Source organism: Phyllobates terribilis, unplaced genomic scaffold (assembly GCF_046119375.1).
Source record: "Phyllobates terribilis strain yellow unplaced genomic scaffold, ASM4611937v1 Scaffold_9__5_contigs__length_417890890, whole genome shotgun sequence".
NCBI classification, from domain to species: Eukaryota; Metazoa; Chordata; class Amphibia; order Anura; family Dendrobatidae; genus Phyllobates; species Phyllobates terribilis.
Window position 1 is genome coordinate 43,146,156 of NW_027362769.1, and position 19,141 is coordinate 43,165,296.

Sequence of the window (19,141 nt, forward strand, 5' to 3'; positions counted from 1 at the left end):
ACGCCGAGCGCTGAGGTGGGCGGGGCAAGGGGCGGAGCCCCGGACCACGATCCCCCGGCCTTTGTGCCCGCACCCACACTATCCTCTGCTCTCACTAACAGCGTGCCACTTCCTCCACCCCCCACCTTCTCCTCCTCCATGGCTGGGGTAACCCCTGGGGCAGCACCCAGCGCTGTGGTGGGTGGGACAGGGGGCGGGGCTCCAGACAAACGTTCCTTTCCAGGCTCCTGGCTGCCATGCATAGTCCTGGGAGTGCCTTCACTGGCCGGCAGGCCCCCTTCATACTCCCCCCTTCCTTGCTGCGTGGTTAACCCCTCCTGGCCCGAGAACCGCCGATCATTAGAGAATTTCTCCAGAAAGGGACCCGCAGCCCTCTCTATTTCCGCCTGCCTCTGCTCCACCTCGGCAATCCTATCCTTGACCCTCTGGATTTGCGTGGCGATCGCCGGGCGCTTCCTCTGGGCTGCTGCATTATATAGCGCCTTGGCCTGCCGCAAGTCCAGCAGGAGTTTCGCCAGTGCCACCTTCCCCTTTTCGTGGCACCGCAACATCTCCACCACCCACTGGGAGAAAGACTCCGCTGACTCGTTCGGGCTCCTCTCGGCCCATGGGGCACTCCCCTTGCTTCCCTTGGGCTTGCCAGTCACCTTGTTAGCCGATGCCGGCATGCTCACCGTAGCCGCTTCACGCTGGGACAGCCTCCCAGACCTCCTCACAGAGTCCTCCGATGGATCCATATTCAGTCCTCCGACCCCACCCGGCCCAGACCGGGAGGGCCGGAGCCCGGGGATGCCCCCCGACACCCCTGCCTCGGTCCAGGGAAAACGAAGAGGCAAGGGTCGGGCTTAGAAAAAAGTCCTAGTTGGAGCTTCCCAGGAGCTCCTGCACACAGCTCTCACTCAGCTAGGAACACAGGCCACACCTCCTCCACTTCCTGCTACTGTGGCTGCTGGCATGAGACTTGCCCTTCAATAGATCCTTGTAAAAGGATTTAAAGTGTACTCATTCAAATTAGAGAGACAATTTAAATTAAAAAGATTAGACCTGCCTCCACCGCAGGGGGGCTCGCTCGACCCACCAGCGGACAGGCACCAGTATTGGGAGAGGGGGGCTGGCCGTCAGGGTCCACCGCGGCTCTGGCACAAACCCGGCGACACGGAGGTCGCACGGGCAGGAACGGACTGGCCGTGTCGGCTTCGCACTTTTTTGGTTTTAGAAGGGCATGACATGCCTATATCTGTGTCTCCCCCTCCTTTTACTCCTCCACCTCTTTTCTTTTCTCATGACTATATGTACTTGTCACTTTTCCATGTGTTAGTTGTGTCTTCTGAGCAGTTTGTCAGCTTTTGGACACCTTCGAAGGTGTTTTCTATGTGTTTCTATGTGTTTTTGTTTGCCTGCCATTGGTTTTAACGGTGTTCGACGAACAGTTCGATGAACAGTTTGGCGAACATACGGGTGTTCGACGAACCGAACCGAACTCGAACACTACGGGGGTGGCTCAACACTACAGCAGAGCAATGTACCAAACATCTTTCTTACCCCTCAACCCTATTTGTTTTTATAGAAGTTAAAACTGGGCATGTTCTAATTTAGACAAAGGTCATTGTGAAGGGAAGGGGAGGAAGGGAACTGTAAAATAATTTATTGTGAATGGTGGATCCTGTGTAACCTACTATATGTTACCCTTGTTTGTAAACTGTTTGTTATGATAATGAGACTGCTGAAAAGTAATGTGTACAGACAAGGAATCATGAGCCTAATGGACAATGTGAAAATTGAAAGTTTTTTTTAAATACTGCTTAAATAAAATAATAATAAAAACTGATTTGAACAATTGCCCATTCTCTGTTGATATATTCACTGTAAGCAGTTGTTCAAGAGCTGCACAAAATGTGCAATGCCTGCTGTGACATTGGAAAAATGAATGGGAAGTAATGGGCATTTATAACACAAATGAAACAGAAAACAATATTAGAACTGAGAAAATGGTTAATTATAACTGATAACTGCTAAAAAAGGTTTTCAGATTAACAGATCACATTTTTTATTTTCAAATGTTGGCTCATAAAGTGTTAACATTGTGCGCCTTAGTATATTAAATTAAGTTCCTAGAATAAAATAAGCTGAATATAAATTGTGTGAAATTATTTTTATTTTCCATTCCAAATAGGCATGCTTTGGTCATACTGAATTTTACTGCTCTTATTGTGGTTCTCGTTATACGTAACGGTTCCAGCCTACCACTTCCTTTCTTGTAAACCCAAAACATTACACAATGAATACGTTTCTGATTTTGAGGTTATATATGCAGATGTGTGAACCCTAAACTTCATTTCAGAGTAACAATACCCTTAGATATTTCCTGACAGCAAAATTTGATTTTAATTTTTCAGTTATCTAGGCATTCTGGAAACATTTTTAGGAATCAATGTCATCATAGGCTTTACATGGTGCTAACATTTAAACCTCATTTCTGATTTAAGTACAAAAAGGAAGATATTTGCATTTTTTTACCATTATGTTTCACCAATTGCTCATAGCAATTGTATGTATCTATAACGGGATGTCAGAAGGTAGGTGGAATTAGGAAATGGGGTTTGCTATTTTTGTGAGGTGTTTTACTGACTTCATAAAGAGATAACATTTTATTCTCAAAGATATGACTGTGTTATGGAAAGATGAAGTTTTAGATGGGGAATTGTATGAAATAACATTTTAGGTGCATGACATAATATTTTGTACTTATGAAATATGTTATAGTGCACATATTATACAATGTATAAGTGGAATGTTTCACTTTTTGTTGCCGCAGGTACCAAGGTGACTCAGCCAGCTGTGATAGTCGCCAATAGGCATGGTGAAGCCATTCTGATGTGTGACTACAGTGTTCATGGAATGGTGGAAGAGATACGTTTCAGTCTCCTGAAGAAAACGAAGAAACAGATAACTGAGATTTGTGTGTTCTCTTTCAACACTAAATATGAATCTGCTTCTGTTGGAGACACCATCAGATGTTTAGGCATACCCAGTCCACACAATGTAACTTTTAACATCTCGGGGCTAACGGCAGAGGACACAGGGCTGTATACTTGTAGGATGGAAGTTATGTATCCTCCTCCTTATCGATCCACTGAAGGGAATGCGACTCTTGTTTATGTTAGTGGTAAGTCAGATGTACTTTTACCAACTAATATTTCTTTGGAAGTAGATCAAATGTCATCTTGTTTTGGTTAATGGATCTAACACAGGTGCTCTTGCTTATTTCATAGATTTGACATACCAATGTGCACAATCCATGGAGCCTGTAGAGGACAACATGTACAAATGGACATTGCTCATAGTCTTTGTGGTCTTGTTGTTGTATAGTTTAATAGTCACAGGCATCCTTCTCTGCAAGGTAAGTGAGACCTTTTAGATAAGATTTTTTTTTTAGGAATACATCATTTTATACCTCAATTATAGTATTGTTTATTTATGGTTATGATATGTCAAATGATTGCATCCTTAGTAAGCATGCTATCAGATACAACCAAATTCTAAGAAATATGAAGATTAATTAAAGAAAAATTCAACTTGTATAATCTAAATGAAAAATGAAGAAAGACAAAGTTAATTTTCAATGTAAATATTATATTGCTTTCAATTTACATATTAAAAACCTAAATAATTGCTTGAATTCTCATTATTTGTTTTGGCTAAATGAGCGCTTGGTGGATATTCTTCATGGCTGCTTATTAGCTCATAGGTACCTCAACTCCAACTTACTTGTTTTTTACCCAAGCAAATTCTCTGTACACATCAGCAAGAGTATTTCTGCATTTCCATTCTGCATAGTATATGAAATAAAAAAATAATGGCAGTGCCAGACCCCTGCATACCAGGTACCAGCAGAGCCTGAACAGCTTCATTGACTATAAGGGTGTCTGACATGTTTCTGTTATCATGTCTGGCTTTTTTTTCAGAACATATAGATCAGCAGCTTATGGTTTTTGTTCTTTTTGCCATCAACGCACATGTGAAGTGAATCTATGCATTACATTAAAATATTGAAAGCACCACTCCAGCGCCTTTTTTTTAAATTCCAGCACTGGAGTGGTGGCACTAATCTATGTTCACTTCCCCTACTAGTATACTCACCAGCTGCTTTCTTCAGCTGTTCCTGGTGCCTCTTTGGTCCCGTGCCACCATTTTGATACCGCAACTTCTGACTAACCAGAAGTCCGAGGTAACGGTCACAAGCTCTCAATGCACATCTATGACAGTCTTGTTCTGGCTTCGTTCTGGCTTTCATTGACTTACATTGAGAAGAGACCTCTGGCTTCCCCAGCAAACACTGGAGTGATCCAGCAAGTCACAACCTGCAGAAGACTGACCGGAGTGGCATGGATAGTGGGAGAAAATGATGGCTGCTAAGTATAAGACTAGAAGTGGGGAACTTAGATTAGTGAAACCAGTCTAGCATTAAAATAGAATTAAAAAACTGCAAGAATCGTGCTTTAAGCACCCATACACATAACATTGTTGATGGGTCCCTTAACCCAATATATTACCTGTCATGCATTGCTTTCATTTACATTGTCGGATGTTTTGTGCTTTACATCATCTTTCCTATGTTGAGTGCTACTATATTTTATTGTTGGCCAATATGATATTTTTATACTCTTAAGTAATTGATACCATTTCTTCCTATTTTCCAGAAAAGGAAAAGAAGGAGGGACATTGGATATTATGAGCAAGTACTACAATCTCACGACAAGGATTATCACCCTTATTATGTTCAGTTTTGAATTTTGAAACAGGTGTGAACCCTCAGCTTTACTGTGCCCAATGTCATCAGATTTTACAGTATTTAGTTACATTATGTTCTTTTGCGGAACGATTGTTATATTTCAGATCATTTTAGGTATCTAATTATAAGATATGTTGTAGTCTAAAGCCACTTATTAACCATGTTTATTTAGTGTTGTTCACAACAGAAATCCTCAGAAAGAATAACGTGCTTAGCAAAGGTTCCCTTGTCTGTAGAAATGTGTCAGGGGTTTGAGGATAATATGGCAACACAAACAGGTACTTGAATAGTTCTCTAGTGCCATATGTCATGAGATTGTACGGCACATCAAGCTCGTCGAGCCAGTGCTGCCACAGTACTTAGCGGTTATTTTGTATTTATCACAGTTATTCACATTATAGTCTGTCACTTTCCTGTAACATGCTTATATTAACCTTCTACTTTTACTGGAAAACATAGTATAATGCCCTGCTTAGTAACCTAAAGTGAATGTCCTGTCTTGAACATCCTTTTTCATAATGACTGTAGCTTATTTTTTTTAAAAGATTTCCAAATCCTCTTTGTAAATTACAAACTATCATAAAGATTACAAGTTACTGCCTATCCAGGGGGTAAGTGATAGCATGTTTGACTGTGGCACCATTCAATCGATAGAATGTTGACCCACATGCAGATAGGTGATAATTTGTAATCTTAGTAGAACCCCTTTAATTGATAAAATTTTGTCAGCCTACATTCATCATAAACAGATGCTAAAAGAGTACCTATTATTTTGGGTAACTTTCCATAGTAGACTGTTGTGCATACATGAGAAAAAACAGTATTTCTGGCCTTTAGATGACTTCAGCAGTTTTCCTCTTCTGTACATGTTTGTATGTTTTCTCTGAATATAGCTTCAGAAAGGGTAGAAACAAGCTGCTGTTACACCTCCCATACAAAACACAGAGAAATGAGATTCTGCTTCCCTTAAACCATTTACATACACATAAGGAACAGAAATATCGAACGTAGCAGTAATAAGCAGTGTAGCTGTAACTCCAGCTGACATAGCACAATTACTATAAGCAGCAGAAGAGTCTCCCTTTCTCTTTTTGTTTCTCTCTCTCTCATCTTCACCTTTTTTTAATATGCTCTAAAAGTGAGCTAATAGCACAAGAGGCATTGGAGGAAGAGGAGAGGCAACTAATAGTTGAGAAGGAAGCATCTTCTTCTGTTCAGATATGTTGCAAAGTTTTTATTTTTGTCCATATTACAGATTTGTTGAAACAAATATGAACAATAATTACTGTTTAATACATTGTGGTATATATTAAAATTAAAGGGGGTGTTTGAAATATCCAAAAAATGGGCAAAGAGCAGGAAATGTGATAAAAAAAAAGAAAACATGAAATACTTATTCAAAACTATCCCAATGCAGTGCCACCAATTCAGTGTTCCTTGCCAGGTTTGAGCAAAAATATCATTTACATCATTCCTATAACTTCTGCAGCCATGAAATAAAATCAGCAGTGATATTTGCATGTACGCTGCAGCTGCTATATGAATTATGTACATGACATCATTGCTAAACCAAACAAGGATCACACTAATGGCAGCACCTAATAAATAGGTATAATTATTGTTATAATTATCAGTCTACTACATGCAGGAAGAATTTTTATCATGGCCATCTTTACATGACTATACCAGTCTTATCATAAAAATAGAATTCTGACCACTATAAATATAAGGGGTATTAAGAAACAGCACTAGCAATCTCATGATGCTAAAAGGTAGACATTCACTTTAAGCTTACACTTATGCTTCATAATATACCATAATTATTATTTATTCAAACTAAGCTTTAATAAATTAATCGGTAGAAACTTACCCTGACATGCCTCTTTAATCATTGAAAGTGATCAAAAATGTATCTATCACAATAACATATTGTAATTTACATGCTTATTATTGATTAATTATATAACATCATTTACAAAACGTTCATCAGATAATATATGTACTATGTGCCTTAATATTATTATGTTTTCATAATTATTCAACTTGTAGCCAGTTGTACATTTTTTAATTTCCAAAGTGCTTTTACTTTTGATGGTGATATGTCTGCCAGTTCATTTTTGAGGACTTGTATTGTCTGCCTCTGCTGTAAAAAGGTTATCCAGCGTTTTGAAATCGACCTATCTTGTCCTTAAAATCTGTGTTCTCAAGTTTGAAAGTTATCTCATAACCAAGGGAAAGGGGATAACTTTCTGATCGCTGGGTTTCCGATCGCCGTAGCCCCACCAATCCCGATGCTCCAGCTAAATGTAGCTGAGGTTGATCATGTGCACTACCACTCCACTCATTCTAATAGGAGCACCAAAGATCAACCAAGTACTGCACTTGGCAATCTACAGTGCTACCATGAAAAATGAATGGAGCAATAGTCCACATGATCAACCTCAGCTATGTTGACTTCCACTCCATCCTGTTCTCGGGATTGGTGTGGACCACTTCGGTCGAACCCACAATGATCAGAAAGTTATCCCCTATTTTATGGATAGGAGATAACTTTTAAATTTGAGAAGACCGATTTAATAGAAATGAGCATAATGATTTAAACTACACTGATTGGGCATCTAGTTCTGTCCTTCGTAAGAGCCAGACCAGGTTAGTGTTCACTTATGTGTTGGCAATCCTCTGTCTGGCATCGTGGCTGCCTATGCCACTTACAAGACCCGCATGATGTCATAACATTGTGTGAGGCATAGTGACTAAGCCTCAAGTGATGTCATGACTTGAGTAGTGGGGGACTAGTAAGCTGTAGAAGTCCACAGAGTGAACACTGCTCCCGCCCAGCTGTCAAGGAGAATTGATCTATATGCCAGTCTAGGTAGTGGGAATCTTATTACTCATCTCTATTTTGATAATTGGCTAATTTAAACAGGCTGCCTAATACCCAACAAACAAGCAAAATGATAATTTGTCTCATTTGTATCATTATTCTTAATAGCACATGTTCTGTTTCTACAGGACATGTACTGCAGAGAACGATAATTTTTCGGCAAGCTTGAAAACTCTTAAACAAGCTTATTGTGGGAAAATGGCAGCTTGTTTACACAAGTTGATTATTTGAAAATGAGTGTTCCTAAGAACTCTCATTCCCGAAAAATGTCCAGTGTAAAAGCACCTTAAGTTTTCTTAAAAGTCATTGTTCTCAGGAGCACATCATCCTGTGTAGGATATGTGCTGTCGAAAACAATGACACTCTACGCACGATCGCTCTGTGCTCATTAAAGTGTAGTTGAGGCCATTAAACAAACGTTGATCTGCTTGGTTGTAGAGGATTGGTCGTTGTTCTTCTACAGGGTGGCAAGTATAAATTTAACCTTTAACCGATACGTACTTTGCTATGGAATTGTTACATGCAGACTTTGCACCAAAAAGGGTGAAAGCTGCTATTATGTCTCATTGAGACATCAGTTTTTCATGTATAAATTCTATACATGTTTTTCATGGTTAGAACTCATACTATAATCTATTGGGCTGTTCATATGTCTGTGGATTATTGTGGTCCACATAAAAAACCAAAGACATGTTTGATTTTGATCTAATTTACAGATCAAACTTACCAATGCAAGTCTAATGGTACATAAAAAATATCAGACTGTACTCTGATATCATCTGTGTGTCATCTGAGCTTGAGAAAAACTTCTCGTATGCAGTAAAACTGATAGCTAATGAAAATCAGATGGTGAAAACCAGCACACTGACCAAACTGATGAAAATAGATTCCAAAACACTGATGAAAATTGTTCATTTTTTTAGCTTATGAGAAAAATCACTCACACTGAATGAGTCCTAAGTCTTTACCATGACATTGCAATAGCACACAGCAGCAAAAAGGCATGTAGGAATTACATTGATTAAATTAACTCAACATTTTTTGTAGCAAAGTATCGTAGTTGCATTTAAAGACAGCAATATTCAGAACAAAGAATCAACAAATTTTATGATAATTATTCCTATGAATCATAAAATAATTTTTTTTATTATAATCCACATGTAGATATAGTTTCTAATGGAAAAGGTTGGTAAGCATATAGCACACCATTTATTATTTAATGGGAATTATAATCCATGCTAAAGTGGACTTACAATGTATAGCAAAGATATTAACATTATGGCTGTGATTTATCAAATTTGGCGTGACACACTTTGAAAAGTTGCAACAATTTTGCGACTTTTCGTGTTTTAGCACCAGTCTTGGCCAGATATGCCAAAGTGGTTGGAGTTTGGTTGGGATGAATTTGCCCAACAAATTCTTCAAAAGTTATGCCACTCTAGTAGCATAACTTACTCCAAAAATGTACCACTGTCCTTGACAGATGTAACTTTTCTACTGAGGAACACAGAGGCGCACGCCAGTGATAGAATGCACCTAATTCATTAAGTGGCATGTGTCTCTTAATGAATTAGAGGCATCTTACCTTGTATGCCTATCATTAATACGGGCATATCAAATACCTGCATGTAGTGTATGTATATGTGCATGTAGTGTAGTCTGAGTGTAATAATATACTCACTTACCGCTGCCCTCACCGGGATCCAGCTCAGTTCCTCTCTGCTTCTCAGTGACGTCACTGCAATTGCGAGTAGCTGGCTCAATCTATGCTTTATGCATGAGCCTAAAGTCTCTTTTACAATGAAAGCCTATGGAACCTTGTTCTAACACTCCATAGACTTACATTGTAAAAGTCACTTCCGGGTCACGCAGAATGCAGCTTGACCCAGCAGAGCGGTGAGGTCACTGAGAAGAGAAGAAGAACGGCGCTGGACACCAGAGAAGGCGGCAGTAGCTGATAATATTAAAGCACTCGACACTACATTACATGAATACATACACACATTTAATGAATAGAAAACTTAGTGAGAGTGCTTCTTAAATTAATTGGACCCTAAGTGTTGCAAATATCTTTGACAAATATAAACGCATCTATTGCATTGTGTCATTTTTGTGCTCACATACCATCCAACATTCCTAGTTGGAATAGTACACCAAAATAAACCAGGTACTTCTTCTTGTGTCTGGTGCACATGAAGTAAAATTTCTTTGGAGACCAACTAAAGTTTTTTGGAATGATAACAAGATTAAATATTAAGAATTAGGATGTTGAGAGGTATGTGTACAAGCCTTACATAATATGTTATGCAGACATCCTTGCATTCCATTAGTTTCTGATGTGTAATATCATAAAGCATCATATTTAGTCCAATTTCACACAAATGTTAATTGGGTCAATTTTAACACCTAATTTACAACTGCAAAGCCAGGAAAACTCCGGGTTTGATATTCTGAACTAACAGCATCATTACTACTTATGACGCTTTTCACGCAGTTGTTCCAGAAATTGGTGTCATAATATGGGCTAAAAAATGATCTCATATTGTATTTAGGCCGCCTGTTGCATCAATATAGTATATTGCATTTTATGTTTTCTGTGAAAATACAATGACAATACGAATAAAAACACAAAGAAAATTTGATGTACACATCTTTTGCTTGTGTGTAATACTATCTAAACAATGTAATGTCTTATTTCTAACAATAAAATGGAGATAAAAATGATGCTCATGTTTTTTGGAGGGGAGTTTGTGGTAAAATGTGACTTGAAATTCATTTTTTGAAGCAAACTGCAAAGGTTTTTCAACTTCTGCACCCCCAAGCCTACAATTTTAAGCTGGTCTTTCACATTATACATATAAGTACATATTAAAACGATAGATAGATAGATAGATAGATAGATAGATAGATAGATAGATAGATAGATAGATAGATAGATAGATATACATACAGTATATACATTGTTTCCACTTTGGCCGCTTGTTTCCACTTCGGTCGCATGGAGGCATAACACTTTTCTGGGGTGGCGGTCCTGTTTAATTCCTAGGTCTGTTGTTGCAGCTCAGTAAGAGTGCTATGGGATTAATTGATTAATTCCTGGCTCCTTTCTGTGAGTCCTAGGTAGGGCTGTCATCTATTTAAATCCCTGAACCTATGACTCTTACTTCCAGTTTAACTACTTTCTGATTCTGTCTTGTGTTATCTACTCCTAAGAACTCTCATTCTCGAAAAATGTCCAGTGTAAAAGCACCTTAAGTTTTCTTAAAAGTCATTGTTCTCAGCAGCACATCATCCTGTGTAGGATATGTGCTGTCGAAAACAATGACACTCTACGCACGATCGCTCTGTGCTCATTAAAGTGTAGTTGAGGCCATTAAACAAACGTTGATCTGCTTGGTTGTAGAGGATTGGTCGTTGTTCTTCTACAGGGTGGCAAGTATAAATTTAACCTTTAACCGATACGTACTTTGCTATGGAATTGTTACATGCAGACTTTGCACCAAAAAGGGTGAAAGCTGCTATTATGTCTCATTCAGACATCAGTTTTTCATGTATAAATTCTATACATGTTTTTCATGGTTAGAACTCATACTATAATCTATTGGGCTGTTCATATGTCTGTGGATTATTGCGGTCCACAAACAAACCCAAAGACATGCTTGATTTTGATCTAATTTACAGATCAAACTTACCAATGCAAGTCTAATGGTACATATAAAAAAATCAGACTGTACTCTGATATCATCTGTGTGTCATCTGAGCTTGAGAAAAACTTCTCTTTTGCAATAAAACTGATAGCTAATGAAAATCAGATGGTGAAAACCAACACACTGACCAAACTGATGAAAATAGATTCCAAAACACTGATGAAAATTGTTCATTTTTTTAGCTTATGAGAAAAATCACTCACACTGAATGAGTCCTAAGTCTTTACCATGACATTGCAATAGCACACAGCAGCAAAAAGGCATGTAGGAATTACATTGATTAAATTAACTCAACATTTTTTGTAGCAAAGTATCCTAGTTGCATTTAAAGACAGCAATATTCAGAACAAAGAATCAACAAATTTTATGATATTTTTTCCTATGAATCATAAAATTATTTTTTTTATTATAATCCACATGTAGATATAGTTTCTAATGGAAAAGGTTGGTAAGCATACAGCTGTCACACTGACACTGCGTACAGGAGGTCAGGGGCCTAAGCTGACCCTAAGCTGGGGCCCTGACTAATCCCTCTACCTGGAGGTACTGTTAAAGGTACAGAGGTCCAGGCCGTCAGCGTAACCCCTACCTCCTGAGGATCCCTGCACCTCAGTAATCTAGTCCTGAGAAGGACCCCGATCACAACAATAGGGGACAGGAAATAATATGCCAACACACAGTACTTAGACGAACGAGACAGTACAAGGGTCAAACCAAAAACCACCTTGCATACAAAAACTACACCACAACTACAGAGGGAACACCAACGGGAAAGGAGATAAATGATAAAGCGAGGAAGGGAAAAACCACACCAAATACACTTAGCTCAGAACTCCAAAATACCACGATCCGCTCTGTTTGTCTGTATGAAATGCTTTCACTGACACTTCCCTAACAGACTGGCAGGAATTTGAAGGAGTCCCACTACTGCAGCATTGATTGCAGCTGGGCGAGGCTGGACCTCGTCTAGCACAGAGAGAGAGAGTTAACTCCCTCACTGCCGAATAACACAAAACACCAAAAACTCAGCTGCGAGAAGTCAGGCTGTGTAATCGTGACGATCTTCGTGGCGACACACCCGTGACAACAGCACACCATTAATTATTTAATGGGAATTATAATCCATGCTAAAGTGGACTTACAATGTATAGCAAAGATATTAACATTATGGCTGTGATTTATCAAATTTGGCGTGACACACTTTGAAAAGTTGCAACAATTTTGCGACTTTTCGTGTTTTAGCACCAGTCTTGGCCAGATATGCCAAAGTGGTTGGAGTTTGGATGGGATGAATTTGCCCAACAAATTCTTCAAAAGTTATGCCACTCTAGTTGCATAACTTACTCCAAAAATGTACCACTGTCCTTGACAGATGTAACTTTTCTACTGAGGAACACAGAGGCGCACGCCAGTGATAGAATGCACCTAATTCATTAAGTGGCATGTGTCTCTTAATGAATTAGAGGCATCTTACCTTGTATGCCTATCATTAATACGGGCATATCAAATACCTGCATGTAGTGTATGTATATGTGCATGTAGTGTAGTCTGAGTGTAATAATGTACTCACCTACCGCTGCCCTCACCAGGATCCAGCTCAGTTCTTCTCTGCTTCTCAGTGACGTCACTGCAATTGCGAGTAGCTGGCTCAATCTATGCTTTATGCATGAGCCTAAAGTCCCTTTTACAATGAAAGCCTATGGAACCTTGTTCTAACACTCCATAGACTTACATTGTAAAAGTCACTTCCGGGTCACGCAGAATGCAGCAAGACCCAGCAGAGCAGTGAGGTCACTGAGAAGAGAAGAAGAACGGCGCTGGACACCAGAGAAGGCGGCAGTAGCTGATAATATTAAAGCACTCGACACTACATTACATGAATACATACACACATTTAATGAATAGAAAACTTAGTGAGGGTGCTTCTTAAATTAATTGGACCCTAAGTGTTGCAAATATCTTTGACAAATATAAACGCATCTATTGCATTGTGTCATTTTTGTGCTCACATACCATCCAACATTCCTAGTTGGAATAGTACACCAAAATAAACCAGGTACCTCTTCTTGTGTCTGGTGCACATGAAGTAAAATTGCTTTGGAGACCAACTAAAGTTTTTTGGAATGATAACAAGATTAAATATTAAGAATTAGGATGTTGAGAGGTATGTGTACAAGCCTTACATAATATGTTATGCAGACATCCTTGCATTCCATTAGTTTCTGATGTGTAATATCATAAAGCATCATATTTAGTCCAATTTCACACAAATGTTAATTGGGTCAATTTTAACACCTAATTTACAACTGCAAAGCCAGGAAAACTCCGGGTTTGATATTCTGAACTAACAGCATCATTACTACTTATGACGCTTTTCACGCAGTTGTTCCTGAAATTGGTGTCATAATATGGGCTCAAAAATGATCTCATATTGTATTTAGGCCGCCTGTTGCATCAATATAGTATATTGCATCTTATGTTTTCTGTGAAAATACAATGACAATACGAATAAAAACACAAGCAAAATTTGATGTACACATCTTTTGCTTGTGTGTAATACTATCAAAACAATGTAATGTCTTATTTCTAACAATAAAATGGAGATAAAAATGATGCTCATGTTTTTTGGGGGGGAGTTTGTGGTAAAATGGGACTTGAAATTCATTTTTTGAAGCAAGCTGCAAAGGTTTTTCAACTTGTGCACCCCCCAAGCTTACAATTTTAAGCTGGTCTTTCACATTATACATATAAGTACATATTAAAACGATAGATAGATAGATAGATAGATAGATAGATAGATAGATAGATAGATAGATAGACATACATACAGTATATACATTGTTTCCACTTTGGCCGCTTGTTTCCACTTCGGTCGCAGGGAGGCATAACACTTTTCTTATGTGCAATGGGGCGGCGGTCCTGTTTAATTCCTAGGTCTGTTGTTGCAGCTCAGTAAGAGTGCTATGGGATTAATTCCTGGCTCCTTTCTGTGAGTCCTAGGTAGGGCTGTCATCTATTTAAATCCCTGAACCTATGACTCTTACTTCCAGTTTAACTACTTTCTGATTCTGTCTTGTGTTATCTGCTCCTGCTTTGCTTGTTGAATTCCTATTAACTGATTGTGACTTGTTTCCTGACCATTCTTTGTCTTCCGATTTTGTGCCTTGACTGCCTTCCTTTTTCTGACCCTCTAATTTAACTTCTTTAGCCTTTTATTTACTCCTCAAGCCAGCAGTCCTTCTGTGGAAGCAATCTAGTGGCCCTCATTGTAAGGCCAGATCCCTATATGGGGGTTAAAGGGCAAAGGCTGTCTGAGGTAGTCTTTTTCAGCATACAGCCTCTGACAGATGTTACAATACTACAACAGAACAACTTTTTCCTGATTTTTTGCAAGAGATGAACATTCAGCCTTTTTGCTCGGTTGACATGGAGCCAAAGGAGATAGGAGAGGAGGACCAAATTCTAATGTCAAACTGTGCTTCTGGCTCTGTGAGCCGAGGTGGTAGGGGCACTGTTATAAGTAGTAGCACTTTGATCCAACGCACATCAGGCAAAGGGTGCAGGTCATTTCCCATGTACAGGCAATTTTCAGCTGATTCAGGGATGACAATAATGATGATAATGATTCTATGGTGGACAAATCTTTGGAACCACACAGGGGTGCCAAGAATCAGGAGAAAGAAGCTGTCAGCCTTGGCTATACACAGTGCAGGCAATGTGTGGCTAAAAGGTCTTCTGGGGCAAAATCTGCTTGTTCTACAGTCAGCTTTGGAGCAGGTGATGGCACACATGCTGTTGGTGTAGAAGACTCAACATCATCGGTGGAGTAGACTCAATATCATAGGTGGTGGAGCCTTATATGTGCAGGCATCTTGTTTGTGGTAGTTCTTTTTCACGTTGCCTCCAAACTATTCTTTGGCAGTTATCATGCTCTGCAAGAGAAAACTAAATTGTGGACGTCCGGCTTGTATAGACTAAGAACTACAGCTCTCCATCACCACAAGTAACAACATCACCTGCTCATTTATTGAAAAGCAAGCCAGCCAGCAATCAAAGTAATCCTCATGTTGTTCCCCTTCCTTCCCATCATACTTTTATTTTTGTTATCCAGTTCCCACCCTCAAGTAGTACCTGGTCATTGTCGTCATCGTCATTTACAACTATTGCTTGTTATACTTCGATCATGCCTCTTCCTCCTCTGCTGCACTAGCAGATTTCTATCCCTGATTGTGTTGTGAGGAATTAGACATTTGCTCCCAGTCATATACTCGTGTGCCAACTAAACTCTCACCAGGTCAACTTACTGGTGGTGCAATCACTGTTGTAACAACTTGTGGAGTCGGCTACCTAATAAGAAATTATTTTGTGTGCTAAGCCTTGCTGGAAAATACCCAGCTGCTATTGTTTCACAAAGGGTGCCCACTCTGTGCTCTTTTGTGCAGGAGAAGGCAGTCTTTTGACATGTCTTTGATCTTCAAAGATATATTAAATTATATCATCGCACACTCATGAATTCAGATGCAGTGTTCATTTATTAACATTTGGCATAATATCAAACCGATCAAACGTGATTTGCGACAGTGATTGGCGACAGACGTTTCGGCCTTATCCAGGCCTTATTCATTGAGTCGCACTACTTAAGTGGGTTCAGATGAAGGTATATGCCATAAGAGATAGAATAAAAAATCTTTAAATGGTGCTTTAATGTCTCTTGGTTCACAGCCTAAAGGAGACTTTCATGCTGGTGTGACGTGAAGTCTCTACGTCTTGATACAGTGCTGGCGTCCCTGTTGTGGCTGTTTCATATAGTAGAGAGGAGCGGTGTGGCCTTTTCCCTATATTGTTATTCATAAAGTGTGGGGGACTTGTTCCTGTTGGCTTCCGTTTCTGGCTGTGGTGCAGGAGTCCCAGATATGGCTCGTTGTTGCAGGGGAGGAGGAGGGCGGCACCAGCATGAAAGTCTCCTTTAGGCTGTGAACCAAGAGACATTAAAGCACCATTTAAAGATTTTTTATTCAATCTCTTATGGCATATACCTTCATCTGAACCCACTTAAGTAGTTCGACTCAATGAATAAGGCCTGGATAAGGCCGAAACGTCTGTCGCCAATCACTGTCGCAAATCACGTTTGATCGGTTTGATATTATGCCAAATGTTAATAAATGAACACTGCATCAGAATTCATGAGTGTGCGATGATATAATTTAATATATGTATTGGACACCTCGTGTCTCTTCATCAGCACCTCTCTTCTTATGACAAGAGTGCATGCTAATTATTTATTCTATAAATTATTTGATCTTCAAAGTGCATTGCACTAGCTACCTGGGGCAGCAACTAGGGACAGGAACAATACATGTGTTTCACAACCCACTGGGGCAATATTTTGGCGGCAGCAATGCACCATCCCAACCGGGAAAGATGGTGAAGCCTTTACGGCTGGCCGCTATGTCTGTTTCAGCTACCATATAGTTATTATCTTACATCTCCCCCAGATTCTACTTAACAGACATGACCTCATTGCCAACAATCACAGGGCACAGAGTTGATTCCATACAACACACATATTCTTATAGCTCATGCAAGGTAAAGTGCTGCCAAATGGTTTTACAGTTTAAAGTATGGGGAACAAATCTCATACATGACTTACTGTTGTGCTTTAATTGGCAACTCTCAGGCTGGCGCCATTGAACTGCAACTGGAATTGTAGTGATCGACAATGAATAGAATGTTCTGACTGACTTAGGGTCGGGCAATGAAACTAACACTCCCTGCATCATACATGTCCTGAATTTAATTGTGCAACGTTTATTTCAGAAATATATTTGCATGACAAAGGTGGTGACTATGGGCATGAAAGTGTCAGCTCATTTCAACCATTCTTATGTGGCAAAGCACGCCCTCCTGACTTTGCAAAAACAGAAGAGTCTGGCAAAGCATAGTATGATATGCAATGTCTCAACCTACTGGAATTCAACACTGCATATGTTGGAGCATCTATATGACTAGCTGAAGTGATGAAGAACTATGTGATGCAGTAGCTAAACTAGAGCATAGGTTACTTTGAAGAAAAACAAACATGTATTGTGAAGAATTATAATGCTCTCCTGGACCATACAGAGTAACTGTGAGAAGAACTGACTTGGTACAAGATAAAAATTAATCTTGAAGATTGATACAGAAAAAATAATGTACTGTATGTATATGTGGAATCCCAGGAACAATTAAAGAGGACCAGCTACATTGTTATCTTTGGGAATTTATGCCGGAGCTTTTCCTGGAAGCTTCAGAAATTGAGTTCAGATTTATAAAGTGCATAGAATTAAGAGAGCAATGAATGCTCCATTAGATGCACCAAGGACGTGATTATGACCTTCACTTTTATCACACAAAGGAAGATTTGTACAATACAAAATATGAAGCAACTTCCAAGGAAATTTCAAGACATTTTGATATTTACTGTAATAATGTCTCCCCAATAACATTTACTTAGCGTAGAAAATTAAATAGGTGAAAAATGCTCTAATACACTCAAAAGGTTTTCTTATAAAATTATAAATTAAAAAAAGAGAGAAATATACCTGTTTAGATGTTCATTCTGCTCATAGTTATTATGTTAATTGGCAACTTCTATATGCGTCCCCAAGTGTTAAGCTGAACAGTTCCGTATTGAATTTATCTTTAGTTGTCATGCACTTTCCAAGTGATGCTATCACCTGGAAAGCGCTTGTCAATCTGCATGCGGAAACGCATGTGAATCCGCATGTATTCCGCATGTATTCTGTAGGAAAAACACATGCACAATCTGCATGCGTTTTTTCTGCCAGGGAGATGCAGAAATGCTGCAGAAATTTTCTGCTTCATTTCTGCATCGTAGGCGCATAGCCTAAGCTGCTTTTATTCAGCAACTCACGGGTAAACAGAAAGTCCTCCGGTTCGCAGCCAGGTTAACATAAGTCGATAAACAGCGGTCACCGTGGGCAACGGCCGCGCCGGGCCGCTCAGAGCCTGACGGGTGCAGAGCCTTCCCAGGCGTGGGTTCAGCTTCTCACAGATCCGCCAAACTTTCCTGCTATGCTCCTAGCAGGTCCCAACACTGAACAACACTAACCCTTAATGCAGGGTTTTTAAAGGACCTGTGGCAAGAGCCACTGGAAAACCCGGGTTGGAGGGAGGAGGCCGCCCCACTGCCTTCCTGTAGCCTCCTCCGAGAAATGAAGGCCCTGCCGGGTTTTACTAATCTGCCTTAGCCAGATAGCCTGACCAGGTCAATGCTCACCATCATTCCTGCATTGCAGCCGCAGGTTTGTCTGTGACTGCAATGCACTTCAATGGGTTTAATAGGTCTCTGTACACATTCTGGGGGATATATAGCGTCCCTCGTATACGATCCCGGTCACTGCCTCACACTGTCTAGATAAAAAGTAATAATAGATTCTGTTTTGATTAAATGATATTGTTTGACAACTAATAATATATTTTTGTGATATTAAAATCTTGAGAGCGTATCCTTTGTGTTTGTGTTACAAAAACAATGCTCTTTGGAACTTTCTGCCAGCACCATGAGGAATATTAGTAGTAATTTGCTGAAGCACTTGTCACTGTGATTCTACCAAATATTGCATTAGGTGGGAAGGCATACCTTCAGGAAGGATTCTATTTTCCTTCTTAATACTTTCTTTTATAGCTCTCTTTTTCTTTTTTTTTCAACTGCTATTTACATTCTTACCTAAATCAAACAAAAATGACTAGGCAGGG

The 19,141-nt window shown here is 39.5% G+C and overlaps 1 protein-coding gene across 1 annotated transcript; it reads left to right on the top strand.

Annotated features, from left to right (window-relative positions):
- The first annotated feature begins 2,298 nt into the window (after positions 1-2,298).
- On the top strand, positions 2,299-6,284 carry CTLA4 (cytotoxic T-lymphocyte associated protein 4). The gene is made up of 4 exons (XM_073646404.1): positions 2,299-2,576; positions 2,816-3,166; positions 3,273-3,400; positions 4,701-6,284. Exons 1-4 carry the CDS (start codon positions 2,522-2,524, stop codon positions 4,788-4,790), a joined length of 624 nt encoding a protein of 207 aa, XP_073502505.1. The 5' UTR covers positions 2,299-2,521; the 3' UTR covers positions 4,791-6,284.
- Positions 6,285-19,141: the final 12,857 nt, after the last annotated feature.

Excerpts from the sequence above, each read along its gene's own strand:
- CTLA4 (XM_073646404.1), top strand. The coding sequence starts at position 2,522 with ATGTTTCACCAATTGCTCATAGCAATTGTATGTATCTATAACGGGATG. Across the intron at positions 3,167-3,272 it reads GACTCTTGTTTATGTTAGTG|ATTTGACATACCAATGTGCA; the intron begins GTAAGTCAGATG and ends CTTATTTCATAG. Across the intron at positions 3,401-4,700 it reads CAGGCATCCTTCTCTGCAAG|AAAAGGAAAAGAAGGAGGGA; the intron begins GTAAGTGAGACC and ends CCTATTTTCCAG.